The 19,422-nt window shown below is 38.9% G+C and overlaps 2 protein-coding genes across 2 annotated transcripts; one reads left to right on the top strand and one right to left on the bottom strand.

Moving 5' to 3' along the window:
* Positions 1-1,387: 1,387 nt before the first annotated feature.
* fam114a2 (family with sequence similarity 114 member A2) lies at positions 1,388-10,255 on the bottom strand. The gene is made up of 14 exons (XM_084730045.1): positions 10,011-10,255; positions 8,263-8,498; positions 8,027-8,126; positions 7,787-7,888; positions 7,527-7,630; positions 6,826-6,960; positions 6,399-6,560; positions 6,045-6,168; positions 5,838-5,923; positions 5,379-5,474; positions 4,376-4,500; positions 4,197-4,269; positions 3,086-3,139; positions 1,388-1,942 (listed from the first exon to the last, which is right to left on the bottom strand). Exons 2-14 carry the CDS (start codon positions 8,476-8,478, stop codon positions 1,841-1,843), a joined length of 1,479 nt encoding a protein of 492 aa, XP_084586171.1. The 5' UTR covers positions 8,479-8,498; positions 10,011-10,255; the 3' UTR covers positions 1,388-1,840.
* Positions 10,256-11,302: 1,047 nt separating this feature from the next.
* On the top strand, positions 11,303-15,589 carry LOC146319449 (microfibrillar-associated protein 3-like). The gene is made up of 3 exons (XM_084730420.1): positions 11,303-11,489; positions 12,384-12,659; positions 14,618-15,589. Exons 2-3 carry the CDS (start codon positions 12,428-12,430, stop codon positions 15,370-15,372), a joined length of 987 nt encoding a protein of 328 aa, XP_084586546.1. The 5' UTR covers positions 11,303-11,489; positions 12,384-12,427; the 3' UTR covers positions 15,373-15,589.
* The last annotated feature ends 3,833 nt before the right edge of the window (positions 15,590-19,422 follow it).

The following is a 19,422-nucleotide window of genomic DNA, read 5'->3' as shown; positions in this document are numbered from 1 at the left end:
CAGTTACTTGATGAGAACAGGGATGCAACAGAGGATTTCTTTTGGGGGGTAGAGGGTAATGGATAAGCAGGCACAGAGCATTAAGTTTAATTTACTCATCTGACAGTGAAAGGAAAGATGGATCAAAAAGACTGATTTTAGAGAACAATATAACTGTTTTTAAGTCTTTGTGGCTAATCCAAGTCAAATTGTGGGTATTTCTGAGGAAGCCTCAAGTGTTTTACAGCAGGTCAAGGTCAAGCTGCAGGTCACAAACAAACCAAGTCCAAGTCTTTCAAGGCTCTGAGTCATGTGAACATTTTGATGACATTCAGAGCTGTTGATAGTGTTCTTTTAAAGGCTGAGTCCTCTAAATACACACTGCGTGGCTCCACAAGCCCTGACTGTGGCAGTCTCATTTATTTTTTAATATTTTATGATTTTATCAGGACAAAACTTGAGACTTGACACTAAAACATGTAAGGCTTTGTAAATGTAGATGACATAAAGTAGTTATTTGAAGCTGAGCCAGAAGAAAAAAAAAAGCACCAAAGTTAAATTGCAAGCATGTCAATAAACCTTCTTCCCTTTACAAACTGGTGTCATCAGATCTACATGGCAGACTAGTTCCAGCCAGCGTGTGCCAGTGTGAGGATGATGCCAAGGTTGCCACACAACAAAAATCTGCACAGTAGGAGATTTGTAGATGTAATATAAGGCTTCTCGACCCAGTTTGGCAGATAAACGGTGGCCTGCTGGCTGCAGAGACTGACAAAAGTCAAGCACTAAAGTCCTAACACCGTGTTTGTTCAATACCAGGACCAGCAACATGTTGTACCACGGCAAGAAAGATATGCATAGAAAAGCAATTCCCAACTATTCTCAGTAAAGTAGAGCTTCAACGATGAGTCGAATAACCAATTAACTGATCAACATTAATAATAATCGCCAACAATTTTGATAATCGATTGTTAAAGTAGTTTTTCATGCAAAAATAGCAAAACATGTCATATTAAAGTGAATATCTTTGGATTTAGACTGATAAAACAAGACATTTTATAGACCACACGATTAATTATGAAAATAATTGTTAGTTGCAGCCCAAGTGAAGTACAGAGAAAAACACATTATCAATACATCTATTTTTTTTATTATGAGCCTCACCTTGTTTTAAACAAATTACTACCGGTGTTTCCCTCCTGTATATCTTTTTTTAAGTGTTCTTCAAGGCAGAATTGAGATTTTTAAAGGGTAATTAAGGTATTTTTATACCTGTGCCCTATTTTTACATTTCTGAGGTATGACTTTAGTGTTTTAACACATGTGGTAAAACACCAAAGTCAAACAAAATAACTGTTTGAGGCAGTGTTAGACCAGCGACTCTCGTGATCTGCAAGTTAAAATGACCTGGACCAGTTCCAAAACTTTTTGTACCCATCACTAATTTAAAGCCCAAAATATATAGAAATAGGGCCCAGCTCTAAAAATACTGGGCACAAGTGCTTTCAGAAAAAAAGATGTGTACATGTCAGAATAGAAGAACAAGTTGCTCCCTGTTTAACACAGATGCATTCGTTCCTCTTTGTTTCCAGACCTTCTCAATACTGTACTTCCATGAGTCCATCCACTGAGCTTTATGATTAAACCGGCAATGCCGAAAAAGTTAACACTGTTTGACAAAAACACACTTCTCCTCTCAGGTGTGAAATTGATTTTGTCCTGAGTGGAAAACCAGACAGAGGATGAGCTGACGCAGGTGATTTTTTGGGGGGGTAAAAAAAAAAAAAGTTGTGTCAGTTCTCTGCTGTGACAGAGTCCCAGCGTGTTGGCAGCGATGGAGGGCAGAGGTGACGTCAGCTGGTCACTGCTCTGTGGACTCAGCTCTCCTCTGGATGTGGGAGATCTCTAGTATTGGCATCAGCAGTTGGAAAGCATCCTGGATGTAGGACGCGCTGTTGGACGCCTGTGAGGAGAGAGACGTGTCAACATGAGGCGCCCAGTATTTTCTGAAATGTCCATATTAGTGAAGCCTTATTACACAATTGCAAACAATCTGTCTCGGGTTGTTCCTACAGCACAAGTGTTGGAAATGCCTCGACTGGTGTACAATTCTACGCACCAATCCGATATCACGTAATTTATTAGCCCCGAAACAGGACCCTGCAACTCCTCAGCAGCATACTGTGTGCAAAATGTTTTAAACCTGAGCCAGAAACAAACAACACTGACAGGAATAATCACATCCTTACAGGGTACGTAGTTTATATCTGTTAAAAAACAATTACAAGTTAAAATTTCTACCAGTGCTGTCAGATAATTTCACTTGTTCCCAGCTCTGTTTAGAACTTTGGTAAAAAAAAGGGTTAGTATCCAAACAAGGCATGATTGTAGTGGATCAAGAAAATGTTGAAATTAGTACTTATGTTTAGAAAATAAGATTTTATGACTCAAAAGCCATATAAATTGAGGTATATAAACCTTTTTCAGTGCAGAAGTTCCGAATGAAAATCTGACTGGGATTTTTTTTTCAATATTCCTGAGATAACGGCTACTTTGATGTTGCTGACGTGCGAATATAAATTTAAGTCTGCATCAATGACTCTAATAGCTAATTAGCTAAGTAAGCAGCTAAGTTTGGACTCCAAACGTGCTTAGATTCGCTTCCTCTCCTCCATCCATTGCACCCAAGTGAAGTTTTGTGATCATCATCATATTGCCAGGAGTTATGTGTCATCTGCATAACTATGATCACCAATTTTGCATTTGCTGAGTATAGAACAAAACAGAACCATATAACGGTGTGAGGTCCAAGATCTTTGGTGGAATTCCATACAGCATATCAAATTAAACTGAGGTGAAATCACCAAAACTGTGGAAGAACATTCACATTTCCTGAAGGAACGACTACAAATACAATAAAAAACATTTCACAGGAAAAAAAAATAGTGATCTTGTGTATGTGTGAACTGGAAAGCCAAATCAAATGTTTACACATTTCAAGGAGAAACTGACATGTTACAGATAAAACTGCAATAGTGTTACGTAAATTTAATAACACACTGTGTGTGTGTGTGTAATGAGAGCACTGCTGCGCGGCGACACAAACCTCTAAAAAGACTCCTGTTATCAGCGGGTTGAGGACATCTCCTTTCTCGTTCGACTGTAAAGAAGAACACGTAGATTAAGTGACAATCCGCTCTCAGTTCTGTTGTTTCTGAAAAACAAACCACTGATATAAAATACATCTCCTCTTGTTTAGGAACAAACAAGCAGACACACTCAGCACAACACATGGAAAAGCCGATTAGCTGGAAAAAGACATTTACCGATATAAAAACATTGAGACATTAGATGTGTGTCCTCTCAGCAGTACTTAAGGTCATTGCTAAAGTTGGGAGACTTATGGGACAATTTTCAAAATTCAAGCAGCAGAGGCTGAAATATAGATAGTGTCATAAAAACAAAAAAACAAAAAACAAAAACAAACACCTAGGAAATTTAACCTTTTTCACTGAAATGATTCGAAATGATGATGACTGAAAAAGGTTTTTGACCTCACAGATAAGTGTGTATCTTTTTAAGCGCACTATGGAGCTCTTTGTGTGTCTTGTGTGTGTATACATGTGCATACATGGTATATTTTTGAGGGACTCATTATGCATTATATTATGTTTGCTAATGTGCCGAGTAGGTTCTTCTCCTCACAATATGCCATAAAGGCATGATGGTTTTTAACCTGATGATCCTGTTATGATAAATTTGGGTGGTTTAGAATATATTGTATATCTGAGTCAAACTTACGAGGTCCATCATACTTACTGTACTTACAGTGTTCATTATTATTTTATGATTTTCTTCTTAGGTTTACCATTTTGTAATCACATGACCTATCAGGTGACCCCCTGCAGAGGCACTTGTAAGTTGTGTCTGGATTTGTTGCATGTCTGCAAAAGGGCTCACATAGTGGTATATTAATAAACGTTTAACTATTTTTCTTTTTTTCACACGTTGCAGAACCTAGTATTTATCATATTTGGATGTGTGTGCTTTTGTAACCCTTTGTAAACTTTTTGGATGGTCAAAATACTTTCATACAATCCTCAACAAATTCAGTAATTTGTTCGGCATTGTCAACAGTCTAAAAATAAACAACAATTTCACATGAAAACTAAGTGACATATTGAACTATAGAACTGAACAGAGTCACTGAAACTTACCCCTGCTGTTGTTAAACAGGAGGTGAACTTCTTGGAGAGCAGTGAGATTTCTTTACACAGGATAACAGTTAACCTGAGGACAGACATCAAGGAAAAACATTTAGTACAAATGTAAAGTACAGATGAAACTATGAAGCTGCAGCAGCAGCTCCTCAAATTGACAATCTATGCGGTCTTACTGTGACAGAATGCTGGCCTCTGCGCTGCCGTTGGAGAAGAGGATCATCTCAGCCAGCTTGTGGAAAAGCTCAATGGATCGAGCTGTCAGCTCCGCCAGACTCCTGATGGCTGCAGCATGGACCTCCTGACAAAATTCAATTCACATAGACTCACACACCCTGCTGAATGACAAGGTAATTCACAGCTTATTCAACAACAGATTAATTAACCAATTCATCAAAAACCTAAAGGCGTCAGGATTTGCTGCTTTTCTCCGTTTCATCTAATTGTAAATTGAATATCTTTCTTTTTTGGACTCTTGGTCAGACAAAACAGACAACATGCTTCAACTCAACAGAGTCTTAATCAGGGCAAATTGGCAACCTGGTTTGATTTCAAGCCAAAGAACAGACCAGATCAATAATACTGAATTTTAGTCACTCTGGAGTGAGACATAATGAGAGCGCAAGACAAGGTGTAGCAGCACCACAGTGCAAGGATGGCATAAGTTTTATCAAGTCTTTCTGAGGGCGCTGCATCTTCTCTCAGCGGCTGTTGTATAATGTGCACGCCACTTTAAGAGCCTGAATTTACTGAATACACTGCTCGCACTACTTTCTTTCTTGAACTTCAGTTTAAACATGATGTATATTTCAATCGCTTGAATTTCAGAAATTCAACAATAAAAACATTGTATTTTCAACACCTTGCTGATTGATTACTCATCAAAAGTGTCTGATCTCAGTCACTTTGAGTATATGTGTGTTTTGCTGCTGTGTTTCTGATTTCCTGACTCTCGTCTTAAACGTTATTAAAGGGTTAAAATCACTGAGGTGCTTCTTGTCTCTTTTTACTTTGCCAGAACATCTCATTATGACAAATGCCAGCTCAGTCAGACTGAATAAATTCAAACTGCTTTAAGCTCTACACCAAACCAGAAAAACTGGAAACCAACCAAGCCCGACCTAAAATAATTTCCTCATTTATAATATTAGGTGCTAATGACAGTTGATATCAGCGTACCTCTACAGAGAGTGTTTTCTGTCCGTCCTCTTCGCTCTCTTCCTCCTCCACTGGTTTGGTCATGTCAGTGATCTGGCTGCAGGTGTTCTTACAGGCCTGTTGGAGGTTAGAGACCATAATATTAACACAACTGCCAGCCTGTTCACACTACGTTGTTTAGGACACTGGAGGAAACACAGGAACTGGAAGATCTAATGGAATCCAAAACTACAGCCAAAATAAATACTACATTTGTGATGCTTTAAATGTCAATTTTTGTATCTACAGTCTGTCAAATAAGTTTTGATTCAACCCTTGAGGCCAAGATTTGTAATGGTGTTTGATTGGATTATACTCAAATAGTCACATATTCCTGTTATTGTGTCCAACAACACTACACATTTCTTCCTAACAAATAACTTTTACAACTGAAACTGAAGAGGAATCCAATCCAAAAACACAGAGACGTGCAGTTGGTACCTTGCTGAGTTTTTCAGCTGTGGCTTTGACACTGAGACCCTCCAAAGCCTCCGTTAACTCCTTCTCAAACTCTGAACCGTCTTCATCTGAAATTAGAAATGTACAATCAATCATTTCAGGTGTTAAATCAAATCTGCTTCTCTGCGTCTTGCAGCGCTGGCACTATCATTACTACTTTTTTTTTTTACTGTTTTACATATATGCTACCTTTCTTCTCGTCCACTTCCTCATCATCAAACTCCACCAAGGAGAAAGCGTCCTTGATGAGCTCCAGTTCTTCTCTGAGCTGAACCACTTCGTCTCCTGATAGAGTCGTCAGCACCGACTTCACCTGCAGCACACATATACACAAATGGAAAAACACACACATACACACACACATACACACACACACACACACACACACACACACACACACACACACACACACACACACATTTAAATGGTCATATCTGAGGATTTTACCAGACTCCATTGAATTGAAGACATAAAAAACAATGTCTCAGTTTGTGTATTTAGTCAAGGTTGGTGTCATGTTTTGGAATGGAGCTCCCATCGTACCTTAGACTCGCTCTCTCGTGACAGAATCTCCAGCGCCTCAAGGTGGGACAAACCCTGAAATTCATCAAACAGCATCCCGTAGTGAGCGACCACCTTCTTTTCTGAATCTGAGTCTTTCTCTGCCGTCTGCAGCTCCTCTCGCTCCTTCGCCTCCCTCAACACCTACAAGACAGACAAAGATAAAAGTTTGACAGAGAAGGAGGGGAGACAAAATGACAGGAACCCTGTTTAACTGTATTTGCAGAGTGATTTAAAACAAGGGCTTACAAATGTAGTAAATGTCCTCCAAGCATTTTTCATAAAATGCAGCTTACTTTCAATCAAACTTGTTCTGGCCAACTTAATATTATCGTTAACACAGTATGTGGTCTCTTCCCATCTACATCCTTCTTGTGTTTGGGCTCCTCACTGAACCTGGTCTGCCTACCTGAGACAGGGTGGCGTTCCTGTTCATCAGTCCTTTGGTCTTCTTGAAGCCAGGATCGCCCTCTGCTATCACATCCATTGTCTTCTTCCCAATAAACTCCAGAGCATCCAGACCGCCTGATATCACAGTTTTCCCCTGTGAGGAGAGGAAAATATGAAGAGTATAGTTTCAGTGTAATAACCAACATAACAATACCTCCTGCGAACAATGTATAAGTTATTAAGTTATGAAGACTATGTTGCTAGCTTGGTTGATGCATGATTTTGGGCAAAAGTTTCCTGTGCTAACCTGGTATCATGTCATAATTCGTCATTTATATGTCAGCTTTGGAAATTTTGTTGGCATTGTCCGAACGGTTTGGAAAAAGATTCACAGAATAAACTGGTCAGAATAAGTTCACAGCTGTAAAGGAAAATCGAATCCCTCATTTTTTCTGAAACACAGAAATATACCAGAACTGGACTTTTACCTGACAGCACAGAGTCATGCTCATATTTGCTGTCTTGGAAATTTTTTAAAGCATGATTCAAAAGTGAACTGGCTTGAAATAACTGAAACTGGAACATGTTTGCTGTGTAGTTTTTAGCAAAGTTGTCAACTTACTAGACATTTCTGACAGCGGTGTATAAATGAGATACACTTAAAAACAATAACTCCTCTCTCCTCCCTCCAAGGAACAGAAAGAGAATATTTCTGCTTACAGTGCTCTGGACAACACTGGTGAGTGACGTCAGCATTCCCATCGCACTTCCCACTGCCGCCGATCCATCTGCTGCTGCTTTGTCTGCCTCATTGCTGGCTTCACCTGCAGAAGGCGAAACAAACACAATACATGCTATTACAATAGATTAACAGTATGAATGATAAATTGACACTTTTATCTATTTCTGTGTACTAATTAACCCAGTGATGTCCTGTAAGTATAAAAGACATAACATACAGCGCAGCACACATGCCTCACCCTGGTTTTCCTGCTCTTCCTCAACTTGCGCTGAGAGTTCAGTTGGACTGGGGATTCCCAGTGACGTCTCTGCCTTCTCTATCACCTGAGTGAGCCCGTGGCCTGGACACACCAGAGACACAAGCAGTGATTAGATGATGAGTGGCTGTAGCTTTTTAGCTTTAAAGGCAGGTAACTAAAAAGATCATTGCACACATTGCATATGAAACTGAAAGATTGGATCCAGGCCTCTGTACTCACCCACTGTGGCCACGGTAGCCGTAGCTGTGGATAAGATGGATTTGCCCCAGCTGCCCCAGTATCCCCAACCACCCTGAGACACAGTGGACTCACTGGGTGTCTGAGATAAAAGATAGAGGACGAGGATGGAGAGGGAAGAGGGACAGAGGCGACAGAGGTTGTCAATGAGAATTAAGTTCTCTTTTACCATTATTTGAACTTATGTCTTGTATAAACAATTATAATCTCATCACCACCTTTGCCGGCTGTTCCTCTGCTTTCGGCTTCTCCTCAACTTCAGCTGCAGGTTTGGCTTCTGGTCTCCTCCTGGCTTTCCTTGTGGGGGCCACGTCAGTCGAGATGTCAGGTGTGGTCGGCGAGGAGGAGCTGTCGGGCGTTTCAGCAGGAGAGGCATCCTGAGTCTCTGGTGTCGCCTCTGGAGCCTCCGCTGCTGTAGTTTCACTGTCTGACATCTTAATATCTTAGTACATGCCTTCAAAGGAAAATATAATAAAGGATATAAGTATTAGTCAGATAAGTCTCCAGTTAAACTCCTGTATACTGTCTGGTGTTTTGATACTGAGAGCATTGAATACATGGATTTTTTTTAGGGTAAAAATAAACCTGCAGAGCTGAGGAGAACAGAAGACAGGATCAATTTTAAGATTCTGAGGTAACATGGGTTTTGTAACGCATGACTAAGTAAACATAAGGACACTATCAGAGTGTCCAGCTGGGAGGTATAATGGCGTACTGTAGTATTTTTCAACATGGACCCTATTCTCCCATGTTTTTGTGAATGAAACCTGTCCAGTATTCAACAAAACTGCTGTAGCTGGCAGAAGCAAAACTGAGCTGCAACACAATCCCTCCAGGCATCTGAGCAAGTCAGTCCACTAAAAGTGCTTGTTTTTGTCACTGACAGGCTCAGACTGTGTGTTTGACAACATTATGGAAAGGATTACTGCAGAGATAGAGCTTTTTTTTTTAAAGATTAAGATATGTTTTGTTTAACCAGAAAGAGCTTTTTTATTGCTCACCAGACTCCACTGGCAGATACAGTAATGTGAATGAGATATACATATGTGAAAATATTCTGGCTGTACACGCTGTCTGTCCCTACTATTGCTCTGATGTCCAACCTCCCTCTCATTCCTCTCCCAGTATTTTCACATCCAATGCAGTGAATATAGGGTTTAAATGGTTTATTCGACCAAAGGAGAGTTTGTGATAGTTGTAACAGTGGAAAGAGGAGCCAAGATGTTTTTGGTCAGTTTTATGTCATGTCTGTCCAGTTTGAGTGAAGATGAGGATGATAAAACAGCCTCTGTAAATGGAGCCTGGTGGGTTTGGTGAGAGCAATAGAAAAAAGAGCTGTTTCTGGTTAAACAAACAGAAGTGTAGTGAATCTGAACCTGTCAGTGGCAAAACCAGCACTTTTAGTGAACATAGTTTGTTACCCTTTAAGGAAAAATCTTCCCTCGTTTGATATGCATCTATTCCAGGTGTTATTTTGTAATAAACCAGTTTTCCTTAAACCAGTGGTAACATTTCCCAGAATGCATTTCAACAACACCCAGGAAAGCACAGTCAGCTATCAGGCTGTAGGTTATCTGTGCAGCTGCAGACAGTGTTAGTTTAAGATCCAGTCATAGTTTTTTGAAGCCCAGCTTGCGACAACAGGGGTCCAATTCACATAAATAAAGAACAGAGTATACTGCATGTCCTGTTTATCCAAATACTGTGTTTCAATGTATAAAAGATCAAAGTTCTGAAACAAACAACTCACAAACACATCAGTGTGTGAGTCACAACAGTAATTTACTAATAGGGAGCTATGCTAGCAATTTTGGTAAGCTAATGACTCGTTCATGCGTTAGACAATATAGCTAGCGGAGCGTTCGTTTATTTATAATTGATCAATATGAGCTGTTTTAATAATTACCAAAGCATTACTTAACAGAAACAAACAGGATACACTTGTATACTTCAGCTACAAACTCACCTTTCCTCCTGTCAAAGTCTTGATGCTAGCAGTAAACGTTACCCCAGTCTGCTAACGGTTTCCTTCCAAAAGCCTTCAGCAACAAGAGAGTTTAATCCTCTTTAATTCGGTTTGGACTTCTATTTCTACACGTTAAACACCTTTTAGTTTTCCAGCAAACAGTTTAATGATTGCTATTTTCTCGCTCTTTTTGTCCAGCAGGATTAGCCACGTCACATTTTGTTTTCACTAACCAGGTTCAACCGTTAGCCACACTGAGAAACTTGAGTTCCGGTTGTCATCTTCAAAATAAAGATATATGTAAAGCATTTGGATTTCAACAAAATTACTGCAAAACAAACATTACTGTCAAGCGGAAGTATGTCTTTTCACAATCATTAAAGGCCTCCCGTGGATTTATTAGACACTTATGAATAGTTTTGTGCACACTGCAGTAGATATACTCGACTTTTCCGCGGGTGACAGGCGTTATGATTTTATTTTGAAGAGAAGTCCACCACACTACCGGTTTCTCACCTATGGCTCGTTAGGTAGCTTGACGCAACGATTACCTACGTCAAGTAACGGAAATGAAATCAGAGCAAGACTTCCGAAACCACCAAAATAAATCTATTTAAACTTCCGGCAAAATACCTAGAATCAAAGATAAAAAATAATGTTTATTCATGTTTGTCTTCCCTGACTGATTTTTGATTGAGTAATTGATTTATTCTTTCTGTAAAATATAAATACAAATGACAATTAGAATCATCAATTAATACTCAAGCAAGATTTTGAGACGTATTTACCATGCTATTGATGTTATTATGTCATCCACTGTTGATTGTGAGATTAACAATGATGATCTTATTTTATTGTAACTAATTAACTAATTAACTAACTAAAACCATGTATACTATTTCTAGCAAAAAATATCATGAATTTTCACAGCAAAATTGAATCTTGTCCTTCCCACACTTTGTAAAACAACCTCGTGGTTAAACTGTTATATTTAAGCCGTTGTGCTTAATAAAATGTTAAACATCATTCCAAAATGTTTTATGCACAAGAAATATAATTAAGGAAACAAACAGTTTGAGAATTTCTTAGATTATTCAATATTCTCAACAAGTTTATCTGGAAGCAATAAGTAAATAAATAAATAAATAAATAAATGAAAATGTTGGAAGAAAAAAAGATGGTTATTATAATGACTATTACATGTATTATCAATGATTCAACACTGGCTGACATTGCCTTACCTGCACGAGAGAATTGAAAACAAGCCACGCCCACTGACTCATACCTGAAGCAGGAAGTGCACGGAGCCGACCCGGACGGATCGTGTTTACTTTGCCGAAACGCTTGAGGATTAAAGCCGAGTTAGTGGCTAAAACTGGAGCAAACGGAACACATTTGAACACGCAACAGGTTACAAGTTACAAAAATGAATTGATGCTCATGTCGGTCGAGGATTTGAGGTTTCGGTCCGAGCAGCAGGTGAGAATCACTGCCTCTGAGTCTGTTTGCGGTTTTGGTCAATTTGGTGTTTATGTGTGGGTTTCTTTATTTCTTCCTCTAGAACAATGTGCAAGATACATAAATATTATACCACAGGGGCTAGATCTTCAATAACTGAATTACAAACTATAACAATCATTTAAATAAACAATTCCTCACTAATAAAGGTATTTTATCTCCTTTAGTATCAGCAGCCAAAGAAATGACCAGTTTGTGGATGGATAAAAATATGACATAATTTTACTATTATTTATTCTACAGGGCCACTTGTTGTGTCCTTAAATTAGCATGTTGAAAATGTGCCTGCTGGTGTTCCCTGGACATGATGTTCTCATTAACAGTGAATTTTCATTGCTTCATTGTCAGTTTATTTTTAATGGGCCAGTATTTTTAGGCACTGAGAAGTCAAAGCAACCTGTCAAATTAACATCATTTCAGCTAGAAACGAATCAAATGAAGACATGGGCATTAAACACATGTAGCAAATAAGATATATTTTAATGTAGTTAAAAATTGGTGATGGAGGGGAAGAAAAGCAACGAAAAAGACAAGATGCAAAATATGAAAAACAATAATACTGTTTAAACTGAGCATAACTTTGGCCTTTAACTTGTAAACTGAAAATGTGGTTTTAAATTTCGCAAACTCTTTCAAAAAGGATTCAAGTGTGTATGTCAAACTGAAATCATTATCAGTTGATCATTACAGAAGCTTATTGCATTCACTTGAGGAAATTCCCCCCAGAAATACTGGATTTTTTTTCTTTACATGAATGCAATTAGCTTCTGAAGAGTATAAAGACACTAAAGACTAAGAGTCTATGGTCCTGTGTTGATGCATGAGCCATATCTGTTGACTCTTCCTGTTTTGCAGGTTTGTCTCGTCTAAATGTGAGCTGGAGCTGTCCTCCTTCCGACATGTCGCCGACTCAGAAACGCCACCTGTCACACCTGCTCCTCACAGTCCTGCTGCTCGGCGGCTTGACAGCAGATGGAGCTCAGAACGGGTCAGAGGTGGAGGCGCGGCTGTCCGGCGTCTCCTCCAGCAGGTACATTGTGGCCAAGGAGGGATCCAGCACACTGATTGAGTGTAACGTAACTGGAGGCCATGTTGACATCAAGTGGTACAACTCCAAAGGACCTCTGCATGGTGAGGACCCAAATGCTGTGCATGAACAACTTTAAGGTTGTGGTGCGTTACGTAGTAGTTTTATATGAAGGATATGAAGATAGGATATGAAGGACCAATGGCAATAAGGCTTGTACTTCCTTGTGTTATCCTTGGCATTTGCAGATACATATATTTAATAGAATGTTTTTCATGATGTCATATATGTACACTAAAATAGTCCAAAACTTGTAAATAATTGTAAATAATTCCACCCGCAAACAGGCAAGACAGAAGGAAAAAAAAGTACTGTAAAGATGAAGTACAGTGTACAACAACACCATAACACAACATTTAGTTTAGTTTATTTGCACATAAAAAAAAAGACAAGAAGAATTTCAAAAAGTGATTAGTGCAGGAGAGGTTGAACAGCAAAAAATACACATTTCCTATATAAACATCAAAAGTCAGTAATACAAAATTGATAGAAATGTACAATTTATGTGGAAGTTTAAGATTATGTTCAAATTCTTTGCTAATCTTTGCTAACTAAACACCTTTTCAGATTGGTGTGTGTTGATTAAGGGAAGTCCAACAATACAGAAGATGAAAGTCCTTACGTCTTGTAGAATAGAAGTGAATGTCTAAAGAAAACTTTAAAAAGTTTTGTTTTCAGCAAGATTTTCTGCAGACCAAAATCTGTCAGCGTTTTCTTTACGGGGTTCTTCCAGAGGCTGGAAATCCTTGAAAGCACTTAAATTTTAATGTAATGTTTTCAAGGGCTTGAAAAGGGCTTGGATTTTAGATAAAGTGCTTCAAACTGCTTGAAACTGTAATTGCACCTCTTTCACAGTAAATCACTCTCTTGACTGAATAGTCTGCTTTTTAGAAAAAAGAAATAAAATAAGCCAGGGAGCCTAATTGCTTTTGCTTTTCACAAATGAAGACAACTCTCAACTCGCTGCACTTAGTGTGATCTTTGCAGTCTTTGCTGATGTGAGTGAAGAGTGGGAGGCCAACAGAAGACGACATGCTGGGAGGTTGCTGTTTCAATGAGCATTGTCTTGAAAAGGATTTTTTTTTTTTAAATGGAAAGGATTTCACTGAAATTGAAGTTATTTGTCTAGTGAATGTTTTATATCGGCTCAGCCAGGATGCCAAGTCTACTGACACATGACACATTTCAAAATATGAAACTTTGTTCTGTTTTCCTTTCCCTTCGTCACCCTTCTGTCAAGAACCTTAATTTTTATAGCACAATAACATCTGATTTTATCTGATGATGAAATGAAATAGCCACTATATGTCATTGTACAGCTGGGATTTGATGACAAAAAGGTGTAGGGAGGTGTAGTAACCCTCTCTTTACCATATTAATACGTACAACACAATACATATTTAATTTTTGTTTAATTTAACAACTGAAACAATGGATACATGCAGCATGTTGACGCGAAAATGATTTTAATCAAATTTTGTCATTAATTTGTCCAGTATTCAAATACTAAAAATGCTGGTATCGCAAGGAAATATTAATATTTGTCAATGATTTTGCAATAAATCACCTCCTCGATATTTGCTATCATCCCACCCTCATTAAAGCATTATCAGTCGCTGTGTCAGCTACGATGTGCCTTTAATTGTGTAGCAGTAAACTCTGACACCACAATGCAGAAGCAGTTTGAGAGTAAACTGAAACAGTAACACAATTATATTGTTGTTTATTGAATCAAATCTGATCTGTAAAATTGCTTTTATCAGGCAGTGTTTTGTGAGCTAATCTGTGGAGGGATTCAGGAAACTTTAAAATTAAATGAGAGCTAACTGGTGTAAATGTTAATGGTGCTGTATTACTTGATGTAGGAGATGATGAGAATTTTCTAATCTGCTCTTAATGAGAAAGTCTCTCTCTGTTTTCCCGATTCTCAGCGCACTGCTCTTAAGTTTTTGGGAAAATTAAAACAGTCTTCATGTTGTTTTCTTGTGTGTTTTGACTGCAGGTGAGAAGTGGCAGGTTCAGAATGATGGTGTCCTGAACATCACTGTCGTCTCTTTCGAAGACCGTGGACGCTACACCTGTGTTGCCTCCAGCGGTGCAGACAGGACAAAAAACTACACAGTCACTCTGCGTGTCGCCCACACTGACAGCGGACTGGGTCTTTACTTCGTCATCGTCTGTCTGGTGGCCTTCACCATCACCATGATCCTCAATGTGGCGCGGCTCTGCATGGTCAGCAGCCACCTCAAGGAGACGGAGAGAGCCATCAACGAGTTCTTCCGCACTGAAGGCGCAGAGAAGCTGCAGAGGGCGTTCGAGGTCGCCAAGCGCATTCCCATCATCACGTCAGCCAAGACGCTGGAGCTCGCCAAGGTCACTCAGTTCAAGACCATGGAGTTCGCCCGGCACATGGAGGAGCTGGCACGGAGCGTCCCTCTGCCGCCGCTCATCCTGAACTGCCGCACGTTCGGGGAGGAGGCTGCGGAAACGGCGAAACAAGCAGAGCAGGTCGGGAACAGGCAGGCTATAGGCCCGCCTTCCTCCAACAGATATGGGGAGGAGGAGGAGGAGGCGGAGGTGTGTCAGGCGCTGCTGTCAGGTGAAAGACAAGGGAATGATGGAGGTGCGGTTTTCACTGAAGTGTCAGTCCTCATGGTCTCTGAGAAGGTCACTGGTGAGGATGAGGAGGATGAGAAGAGCCTCCATGAGCTCACACCAGGCTCTAGAACAAGTGTATCCTATGAGAGCAACATATAGTCTGTCTGGATCTCAGACCCATCAGAAGAAACACATTTTCTCAAGTGTGAGGTGTCTAACTCAGAAGAGAAATCAGAAATCATTCAAAAATTGTGGGTTTGGTTAGCTTTTAGATTTTACAGATTTCTGCTCCAGGAATACCGGCTCCAAATCAAGGATAACAATGTTGAGAAGACCAAAACATGCTTAAAGGAAAAATCAGCTTTATTTTAAGATGATAAACTGTCATAATTGGCAACAATTTTTGTTGCAGAACTTTCCTGCTCTTTATACTGTGTCACCTGACATGGATGGGTTTACACTGAAGTTACAGAAAGTTTCTCATGCAGACACTGAAAGGTACCATGTGCTTTTGTATGACTCGCCAACGTGTCTCTGTTTGAAAACCTGTGAATAAGCTGGTTATATAACTGGTTCCTTGCCTTTATTTGATGAGCACGTGAAGCAGGGACAGAGGGAGAATCAACAAAGAGCTCAATATGAATCTAACTTATACAGTAATGTTACAGTTCATTTCAGTCATTAAACAAGAGATATGTAAGTCCCTACTGTTCAGACATGAGTACTGCAGCTCAAGTAGTTAATTTGAGCCATAAGTGCCCCCTCCTCCCCAGACGTGAAGCTCAGACAGGTTGCCTGCAGGCTGTATTCACACTGAACCTACTGAATCCTACACAGTAAGCTGTAACTGTCAATTGTCTGCTGAAAAATCTAAATTAAGCCCGTTATCTTAAAAACAAAACTGCTGTTGGAGTCGACTGCCTGTCTCACTGCGTGCAAGACTCCATTAACATGTTACTCAGTTTCACCGTTATAAACATCTTCTCCTTCTAAAAGATTATTAATGATTTCTTATTTCATTACCGTGGTTCATAAATCTCTGATGACATATCATGGTCCTTTTTAAGATTTAGTTCAGTAAATATATTACAGATTTCTCCTTTAAATCCGTAATTTCAAGTAATAATCCTCTAATGGTGCTAGTAAGTTTGACCACAGCCAAACTGCATCAGCTGAGCCCAGAATTATATTTCTTCTTGTCTTAAATATGTTTGTAGTTGTCGTGTTTGTGTGGTGGTTCACTCTCAGCTGTCCATTCTTTGGGTTTCTCTGCACACAGCTTGTGTAGCAGCAGATATAAGAGCTCATTTTTCTCCTTCACCAGACACTGTTTGCTGCCAGTCACTTTTGTTCGCTTTGACAGTCAGTCAGCTTCCACAGAACAAAATGTTGCATTGAAATATCTTTATTTCATTGTTTTCATGTCACTGCTTCCTCTCATCACCTGACACTCGCAGGAAGAAGTGGAAGACTAACTGAAATAACGCCTCAAAAACATGTCACTTCACAGACTTGACTGCCATCTCCATGTCTCTGTATTTGGGTCTTTGTTAGGCAGGACAGAAGTTGATTACAGGTTAGATTTTGCTTCAGAGTTACTGTTTCAATAAAAGAAAAGAACCCGTAAGCAAGACAAAATGGGTGAGGGAAAAGTTGTTCGGTAAACTCCAGGCTTCCAGCTACTTTTAGCTTTCAGAGGCAGCAGAGCAACTGAAATATGAATGTGATTATTTTTACGTTGCAGCCCCAAAACCTGTCTGCTGTGAAGGAAAATGCCTGAAATTGTGCTCATAAATATGCAGGTATAATCTATCATATTTTGATGTGCAAATGCTTGGAAAAGTCAGACACTATAACTCTTTTATTATGAAGGTGATGCAGCATTTCCCTCTATATTTATTGACATTTGTGGGTTACATTTATAAAAAGAAAAGAAAACATGCTTGATAATTTGATGAATGAAGTATAAAGGTAAATACTGACTCATTTTGAGCATGTTTGTGTGGAGGTTAACGTATGTGTAAATATGAATAAAAATATTGTCCATATCCTGGGTGAGGTGTCTCCATCCCAACAGGACTTTGTTTACAGGAGGTCACAAGGCTTAAAACTTGAGGTCTGTTTGCTATTTTCAAATAAAAATAAAATATGAAGATACTAAAAATGTTTGATCGTTTCTACAGAATCTTTTCAGAAGTTAGTTTTGTGAAGGTGTTGCCTCTACACATAACATTTTTGGCCCTTTACATTCATCCAACACAGCTTCATGTTGCAATACTTGAAAAAAAAAGATGGAGCAGGGGTTTTTAATTTGTCACATGACTCCCTGGAAGCCATATTGAATCCCTGTCTTTCAGCCTTCCTCACACAGTTCAGCTCCATCATCTCTCACCGCAAAAATAGTCTTCTTTCATTTTACAATCTGAGAAAAAATTGGATTCATGTTAATAGATGAGTAAATTTTAATTTTAATTTGTTAAACATACTCGTATGTACTGTACCATTTGATAATAAAAGACATAATATGCAACATTTTCTTTAAAACAATGACTTTATAGTCTCATAAACTTTATATGACCTACTAGTAGTTTATGTTGGCTGTATCTGCAGACACAAACATTTAAATGCAACACAAATGATCAAACACAAAAATGTGACTTAATATTTTAATTTTGAAGAGGGTCATGATAGTTTGGGTTGATAGATGGTTCATGTAAAGTTTGCTGAAATTATGCTTACACTCTGTTCGACAATGGTACAGTGTTGTCTGAGTGTAACGTCCAGACAAACTTATGAAGAGAGTTCATTTTTAGTCTTTTTTTCATTTCAAATGGCGTTGATTTTAAACTGGTGAGACAACTGAATACATTCCATAAGTATTGTAATGCATTTTATTCAAATTTTAATCAAAAACTCTTATTTAATTATTTGCTATCATGGTACACTGTTGCTTTAAGGTAACATGCCCTAAAGTTTACCCTAAAAGGAATATTTCTTGAAAATTTCTTCAAATAATCTATCTAATAATCGGTCTATTTTATGACAAAAAACTTTTTTTTTAACAACTGGCATCATGCATACCATAGAGGGTTAAGATGTATATGTTGAGAAATCTGGACTAACTAACTGAATCTTTCTACTGTACAACTGCTGTTGCTGTGTGAAGTGGTTTCATATTTAAAGATGTTTTAATCTTAAAAAACTGATCCTGAAGTTGGTCACTCTCCGGGACCAAAATCAAATGTGATTTGGACCATAGTTTGGGGAAAAAAATCCTATAATTGAGAGTTACTAAATGAATACTGTACAATGAAAACCTTTAGCTGTAGTGGTCATTTCTGTACCTTCAGGTAATGCTGCCTTTGAGCCACTGAGTGGAGCTGTTGGGTAAAACATCACTTCTGTACGTCAGATAAAATATTGGTGTATTTGCCACCTGAAACACTCCTGTGAGGTCTTTTGTCACATTAACAATTCACTTCTACTTGTTCCAACGCTGAGTTTATGCTATTGTGCCAAACTCAACTTGATATATTTAAAATGTTTGAAAACTCTGGGATCTCCCATAAAGTTTAGAAGAAACTATTGTGGGTTTGTGATCCTGGACCAACAGCAGAGTTGGTGATTGTCACCAAAACTGACACATATGTATGCTTGTGTCTCATTCACAGGGTGTCGGATACTGATGTTTTGGGTCGATAAAGCATCCCGAGCGCAGCCAAACAGGGAGAGGTCAGGGTTGCTGCAGATACAGACACCACCACTCACTTCTAGTGGGTTATAAGTGATGATTGAAAGGTATAATGTTTCTGTGTCTGTACATTATTGCATACTATGCCTTTAAACTTCCAGTGTATCAGATTTAGGGGTCCTACTGGCAGAATATGTCAGAAACCAACCAAACCAAACACAGGCTCTTACTATAGCCTGTCACATTTTTCTCAATTTTTCCACTGTAGGTTCTTCTTCACGCTGGGAAGGTGAAGGTGAGCTGAGCTGGTTGCAATCTTCAACTTCACTGCCAGATGCATTACAGGTGAAATGCACCCTTTTCATATTTATCTTTTTGGCTGTTTCTCTTCCTTATCTGTGACCATAAATTCTTTCATTTCCACTGGTAATATGAAAAAAATTACATCTATTTCACTGCACTCAGAGTCATCAGTTAAAACCAAAGTTTGTTATCTTCACACAGTTCAAATTTCCTTC

Source organism: Lutjanus erythropterus, chromosome 11 (assembly GCF_056507025.1).
Source record: "Lutjanus erythropterus isolate fLutEry1 chromosome 11, fLutEry1.hap2, whole genome shotgun sequence".
NCBI lineage: Eukaryota > Metazoa > Chordata > Actinopteri > Lutjaniformes > Lutjanidae > Lutjanus > Lutjanus erythropterus.
Note: the sequence above shows the minus strand (reverse complement) of the source record. Positions and strands in the feature narration are given on the sequence as shown.